Raw genomic sequence first — 7,327 nt, 5'->3', positions numbered from 1 at the left:
AGTAAGCAGTGTGCTCTTGCAGCTCAGAAAGCTGGGCTCCATCAGAATAGGGGTGGCCAGCAGGGACAGGGAGGTGATTGTCCCCCTCTTCTCTGCTCTTGTGAGGCCCCATCTGCAGTACTGTGTCTACGTCTGGAGCCCCCCATACAAGAAAGACAGGGAGCTGTTGGAGAGGGTCCAGAGGAGAGCCATGAAGATGATCAGGGTACTGGAGCACCTCCCCTATGAAGACAGGCTGAGGGAGCTGGTCTTGTTCAGGCTGGAGAAAAGAAGGCTGTGGGGTGACCTCACTGCAGCCTTTCAGTACCTAAAGGGAGCCTACAAACAGGAGGGGAATCAATTCTTTGAATGGGTTGATAACTGCAGGACAAGGGGAAATGGTTTTCAAGTTGAGGGAGGGAAGATTGAGGTTGGATGTCAGGGGGAAGTTCTTTACAGAGAGAGTGGTGAGGTGCTGGAACAGGCTACCCAGAGAGGTTTTGTGGATGCCCCATCCCTGGAGGTGTTCAAGGCCAGATTGGATGGGGCCCTGGGCAGCCTGGTCTACTATTAAATGTGGAGGTTGATGGCCCTGTATGTGGCAGGGGCGTTGGAGCTTGATGATGCTTGAGGTCCCTTCCGATCCTGGCCACTCTGTGATTCTGTGATTCTGTGAAAGACAGCAGTAGAAGGGATGCAGCAAACCTTATAGCTGGCTGCTCTTGTAGGTGGAGGGCATCAATGGACTCTGATGAGGTCAATCTTGCTCCTGGAGGAAAGTGGCTGGTGGCAAATTCAGTCATTCATTTCTGAACAGACTGTGCCAATAGCACCAATGCACTTACATGTTATAACTTCCATTACCCTGATTGTATTGCATCACAAATGTTAATTGTGAAAATTAGGGGGAAAAAATCAAATGTTTTTAGTCAGTTCATATTTAAATAAATAATTGCTTATTTTGCTATGCCTCTCATTTTTCTCCAGCTGAACTGGTTTCCGGGAACAGATCCTGTAATTTCTGCTGTTATTTGCAATCACCTCCCTGTGGACTGATGACCTGAAACTGCAGCTTGGCTACTTTGCAGTGTCATATCAAAAGGACTTTCTGAGGCACAAATGAACAGTGAGTAGGCTGAGCAAACTGCAATTAATTTGATTTTTTCCCTGAGTAGTTTTTAACACATATGTTATATTGATCAGGTCAGGAAGATAGCATTTGATGGGATCAATCCGTTTATTAGGGGCATGAAATTCCTACCTGATGTCCCATTACCAGCAATCACCTGTGTATGATAGCTTTTGTACTTGATTTGTCTGAAAAGTAATATATTATTATGAGAGAAAGGCTCTGCTACCCTGAAAATTATGGGAGCAACAAATTCTAAGAACAAAATGGGAGAGTCTGCTTACCTCTCTACAAAATTTCCTGGTTTCCTTAAAGCTCATTTGTGTCCTATTAAAACTTCTTAACTATCAACTTAGGTCATAATTGGCCTCTAAGCAGAAAAAAGTAAAGGCTTCATCTAAAGTGATGTACTTTTTGGATCAACACCAAAACACTTCCTCCTGAAAAGTGCAAGTAAAAATGGCTGTGATTTCCAAGATTAAACAACCCAGTGCTGAAAATTAGAATGAGGATATAGATATAAAAAAACACACAGAGAGAATTTTAAAAATAGAAGTATTCATGTTATATGTATTCATAGATATTGATTAGATATCTATAGCACAAATATATTGCATGTAGCCTAGCCACTTCCATCTCACTCCACATTAAACCTTTAGGGCCTAATTCATCTGCCCTGTTTTCAGAAGTCATGCCCTCTAAGGGGGGTTACTCCTGTCCCTTGACTGAAATGGCAGCCAAAGATCACAGAATCATAGAATCACAGAATCACAGAAACACCAAAGTTGGAAAAGACCTTCAAGATCACCCAGTCCAACCATCCACCTCTCACCAGTAGCTCTCAATAAACCATGTCCCTCAACAAAACATCCAAACGTTCCTTGAACGGCTCCATGGTCGGTGACTGCACCACCTCCCTGGGCAGCCCATTCCAGTGCCTGACCACTCTTTCAGACAAGTAGCATTTCCTAACGTCCAGCTTGAATCTCCCCTGGCACAGCTTGAAGCCATTCCCTCCAGTCCTATCACCAGTTGCACGAGAGAAGAGGCCGACCCCCAGCTCACTACAGCCTCCTTCAGGCAGTTATGGAGAGCAATGAGGTCTCCCCTGAGCCTCCTCTTCTCCGGACTGAACAATACCAGCTCCTTCAGCTGCTCCTCATAAGCCCTGTGCTCCAGACCCCTCAGCAGTTTCGTTGCCCTTCTCTGGACACATTCCAGGGTCTCAATGTCTTTCTTGCAGTCAGGGGCCCAAAACTGGACACAGTACTTGAGGTAACTGGGCACAGTAATGATGATTAGCTTGGATACATATATACACCTTTAGGAGCATCTCATTCTCATAATCCAAGGAAGGAAGATCAGGTTACTCAAACCTCTCAGTGTCAGTTTGGATCTACCCATAGAGCCTGTTGTTAAATTAACAGTTAAATTTTAAGGGACAGTGTTATTTGTAGCATTTTATCCCATATGACCCCACCATCAGAGCTGAGTCAGTTCTGTCATAGTTGTACTTGAAACCTCTCTTATCTGGCAATAACTACCTAAAGTGTAATGCTCAGGGCTCTCTGAGCAGAAAATGTAAAGTAATGCCTCCTCCAAATTGCATGTTGAACTGGACCTACTGTGAATACTACGTTATGCCGCTGTTGGAGATTCATTACTCAGTGCCAGCAAGGAAGCACTGGGATAACAGTGAACTCTGCAGAAACCCAGAGGGAACAACTGCTTGTTGCTACCTCTATCATTCTGTGCAAACACTTAACTTTGTATACACGTGTATTTTGCATATGTGTTAAGTAGTGACTGTCTTATTTTGCACCAACTCTTATGAGTTACTTAACTCTACGTAACAGTTGAAGACAGCATATTCAGTACAAGATGTTTTCTCTCACTGAAGGAGAAATAGTAACTGAGATAATTACATAATGACCACTGTGAAAAGTTTGCCAGTCTACTAACCAAGCCAGTACCCACCCAATTTTTAACTTCATTGAAGCAAATTCTGAATTGTCCCTTTCTGAAGATACATAAGGGCAAAACTTGAATATATATATTTAGTTCTTTTCTATATTTAGTCAAATTTTACTTTACAATTGCAAGCCCATACAAAAGCCCAGAACAGCAGCTGCTAATTATCCAGCTATCAAATCAAACCTCAACTGCTGAGTGTGTTCTACATACACTCAACATACAGTTGTGGTAGAGAAAAATTAAATATGGAATATTATGTGGAAGTTTTTGGATTGGTGGAAATGCTCACTGTATTCATTTTGAGTAATGTCTCTGCTCTGACGTTAAGAATGAATAGATGATATTTTTTTTCTGCGCAGTGGAGAAGCTGCATTACTGAGGCGGCTGTCCTTTGAGAACTGGTAAGCTCCTTGTGACTCTAGTTACCCTGACAGATTCAGTTAAGGTGTTGCTTCATTTTTCCCAATTAAAATTTATGACCCAAGGCAGTGATCCATCAAACTAGATAATGTTACTTGGAGCTTACAGTGGCAAAGAGCAGACAGTTCCTGCCACCAGTGAACAGGAAATCTCTATCATTATCTAATATATATTATCACAATAGAAGAGAACTTACTCTAAGAAAAATATGAATGTTACAGGAAACATCCAAAAGCTGCAGTCTTTGATGTGAAGATTACGGACCTTATAGCAAAGCGTAGCAATGAGTTTTAAGTCATTGCAAGTGCCATCTTCATCCTAATGAAACCAGCAGCAGAACACCCACTAATTTCAGCGAACTGAAACATTCCTCTGGATTCAGGTTATGGCTAAATCACCACCTTACTAGTGAGTGGCACATGATGTCTCCATTCTGTGTCATAATACTAAACTCTAAAACTGAAACTATGGGTGTTGTCCCCATCAGCAAGAGAGAACACAAGTCTCAATGTGAATGCTTGCAACCACTCAGACTACTGATGTGAGAGAAATGGGGGCAGTCAGGTAGCTATGGTTTCCTTTTGTTTATCAGAAAAATAACTTAATCTTGCAATTTGTTATGATGAAAAGCATTAAGGAAAAAAAATTCCTCCCATCACGACAAACACTGCCAGACTGTCATGCTGGAATCAGAATCTGATAATGAAAAGCCAGTATTGAAGTTAGAGGGCCAGAAGCGAGATATCTTCAGTGCTTGTTGAGAGTGAGAAGGCACACACCATTCTGAGTGATTACTCGCATGCGAAATGTGAACAGCAATCAGAAATGAGGGTGAAAAACAGAAGCCAGGGACAATGAAACTTGCAACACTCCCCTGCACCATTGCCAGCATATCAGTATAAACCTTTGGTTGGACAAAAGAAAAATAGAAGTACAAGGGCAAAACTATTTTTTTATTAAAATCATTTTGACTACATTTTAATCAAGAAAATGTAATGCTTCATGCATTTAGCTGAACAATTCATTGTTTCTTTTCCTTGAATTCCATCCAGTTCATAGTAACTGCTGTTGATTTATGGAAACTGGCAGCATCTCAAATGTGTAGGTTACGAGACCTTGGAGGGGAAATAATCATTTCATGTACAGCCCTTGCCCTACTCCCACATGACTCTAACCATCTCCTGGCCAGTTGTGACAGTTATACCTTGGACATGCCGTTCACAGATGGACACTTTTTTGGATGCCTCTCCCCTGCCACCCCCTGATTTTGTTTGTCTCACTGCTAGTGGAGGAAAGGAACTGTCAACTTTCCCTTGCTTGGAAGGCAAGTTGCTAATCCTCCACCTTGTAAAATCCCGAGCCTGAGGATCAAAATGAACAAACAAAACCAGAAAGCAGACTCTTCTCCCTTCAGTGACACTGATTAAAAAAACTCATGGTTTTGAAAGCTTTGCTGAACCACTCTATATTTGTAGTTTTCAGTATTTTGTATTGCTCCTTGAATTTGCATAGTGAGTACCCGTACGAGTAGACTCATTTGTAACTCTGTTATGTGTCAGAAGAAATATGAAGATTTTCCCCTCAATTTAAGAAGGACATGGAGCTGTTGGAGCAGGTCCAGAGGAGGGCCAAGAGCACCCCCTCTACGAGGACAGGCAGGGAGCCTTGGGGCTCTTCAGCCTGGAGAAGTGAAGGCTCCAAGGAGACATTATAGCGGCCGTACAGTACCAGAAGGGGGCCTCCAGGAAAGCTGGGGAGGGACTTTTTATAAGGGCATACAGCAACAGGATGAGGGGAAATGTTTTTAAACTGGAAGAGAGTAGATTTTGACTAGATATTAGGAAGATATTCTTTACTATGATGATGGTGAGACACTGGAACAGGTCATCCAGTGAGGCTGAGGATGTCCCCTCCCCAGAAGCATTCAAGACTGGATGGGGCTGTGAGCAAATTGGTCTAGAGGGAGGTGCCCCTGCCTATAGCAGGGTGTTGGAACTAGATGATCTTCTAAACCAAGCCATTCTATGATTAATTCTATGATTCTATGTTGAAGTGCCCTGTCTGTCCAGTGGGCTCTCAGCCACTCAGACAACCAGGATGCAGAGCAGTTACCAGAGAAGAGACAGAGCAACAAATGGTTGTGGAAAGGAAGAGTCTTGTCCAACACCAGAGAGACCAGAGGCAGAGTTCTCCTTTCTTTTTTCCTATTTTCTCCCTTCCCTCCCTCTGTCCATGCAGAATTACTGACAACAATAGCAGTCCTCATATCCTACATTCAAGTCATTTTCAAACTGAAATAAAAATCCCATTGCCACTCTTCTTCCATTAAATTAGCTCATTTTAAAAATTATTATTATTGCATCCTTCTTGAGTTCATTTGTCCTTTTATAACCAGTTGAGTTTTACCTATGGTGGTTTACCCCATTGTGGTGGGATGACAGTGGTGGGGGCCACTGGGAGAGCCATTGATTTATCCCAGGCAGCTCCCCTCCTCCAGCACCTCCAGTCTGATGCCAGCACACTTCATGGCTGCCAGCACACAGTGACTGACTGTCTTCCTTCTCCCTGTTGACTCCATTCGGATGCAGTGAAGCTGGCTCTCTTCTCTGGGGCACTGGTAAGGCATTAGGCAGGAGCACTGCATCTGTGATTCTGGCAAAGAATGTGTTGGAGTTTTAGCTGCAAATTTTATGACTAAAAACATGTTATTACCTTATAGTTTGACAACCTTTCAAAAGCCAACAGGGAAAAAAGCTATTGCAGGTTCATGATACATTACAGTATGCTTAAGGTACATGGTATCTTACGGTCAGAAATCTTAGTGCACTCACTAGGTAGCAGGACATTGGGAAGCAGAGACAATAGAAGCTTTATGTATCAGTTTTTGCAACACTGACTACAGCAGCAGAAATGAAGTATCTAACTATTTTTATCCACTAGTTTACCGTGACCTTTCTTCTAAACAAAAATATATTAAGCTGACTTTCTGTTTGCAATTATCTTTGCACACAATGTTGCTGTGAAATGGAGTCTTAAGGTCTGTATTGTGCCAGCTCCTATTTCATTAGAGCTCCCTTTATGAATGCTAAACTACCTGCCTGCTGGCCTGTGGTAAAACTCAGTCCTGCCGGTTATTTCATTACCTATTTCTGATCTAATCAGATTCTGACTCTTTACATTCTTTCCCAGAAATTCCCTGGGCAGGAAACTAAATTCCTGCCTCCCCTCTCTTAAAACAAATGAAAAACATGCATTTTACTCAGTTCAGCTTCTTTCGCATGGTACTTCTGTATCTTCTGCCTCTGTGTTGATACAGTCGTGATACAGTAGTTGATACAACTACTAATTAACTTCCGTTTCCTAATTGTGCATACTCATGGGCAAGAATATTGGTGAGGAATTTTTTCCAGTTAAAACCTCTTGAGTACCACAATGAAAATTTAATGTCCTTTTCTCCCAAGGACTCTTGCTTACTGCACAGGGCTCCTCTGTGGGTCTCTGAGATAAAAACACTGAGATGATGGCACTGAATCCAGTCTTAATCCAGTTTCATGGTGGGAACAGAGCTAGGCTTCTTAGGGGCTCTGGTATAAATAAGCTAAGTGTTTTTTGAAATCATAGTCATCTACAGAGGAGCCCACCCTGCCGTGCCCCCTGAAGGGCACACCTGATCCTAGTCAGTGCTTCAGCCCCGTTTGAAGCAATACCTTGTGCAGTAGCTTTAAGCCACATCCTTCAAATCCGTGCTGTATAAATCATCTTGCAAAACAGAGGTTTTAAGATTGCTTCACATTGCTGTTTCTTTTTTTTCTTTTTTTTTTCTTT

General features: G+C 42.4%; 1 protein-coding gene across 1 annotated transcript in view; it reads right to left on the bottom strand.

Moving 5' to 3' along the window:
• Nucleotides 1-5,311: 5,311 nt before the first annotated feature.
• LOC122167967 (complement component C6-like) overlaps nt 5,312-7,327 on the bottom strand; it is an 11,010-nt gene continuing 8,994 nt past the window's right edge. Inside the window, exon 9 of the mRNA XM_042832960.1 lies at nt 5,312-6,154. Coding sequence (XP_042688894.1) covers nt 5,973-6,154 — 182 coding nt within the window. The 3' untranslated portion in view covers nt 5,312-5,972. The remainder of the gene's footprint in view (nt 6,155-7,327) is intronic.

The sequence above is a fragment of the Centrocercus urophasianus genome, unplaced genomic scaffold (genome assembly GCF_019232065.1).
Source record: "Centrocercus urophasianus isolate 14NV4802_14NV808 unplaced genomic scaffold, USGS_Curo_1.0 seq_1089, whole genome shotgun sequence".
Classification (NCBI taxonomy): domain Eukaryota; kingdom Metazoa; phylum Chordata; class Aves; order Galliformes; family Phasianidae; genus Centrocercus; species Centrocercus urophasianus.
The sequence above is the reverse complement of the archived record's forward strand: the minus strand, read 5'-3'. Positions and strand labels throughout refer to the sequence as shown.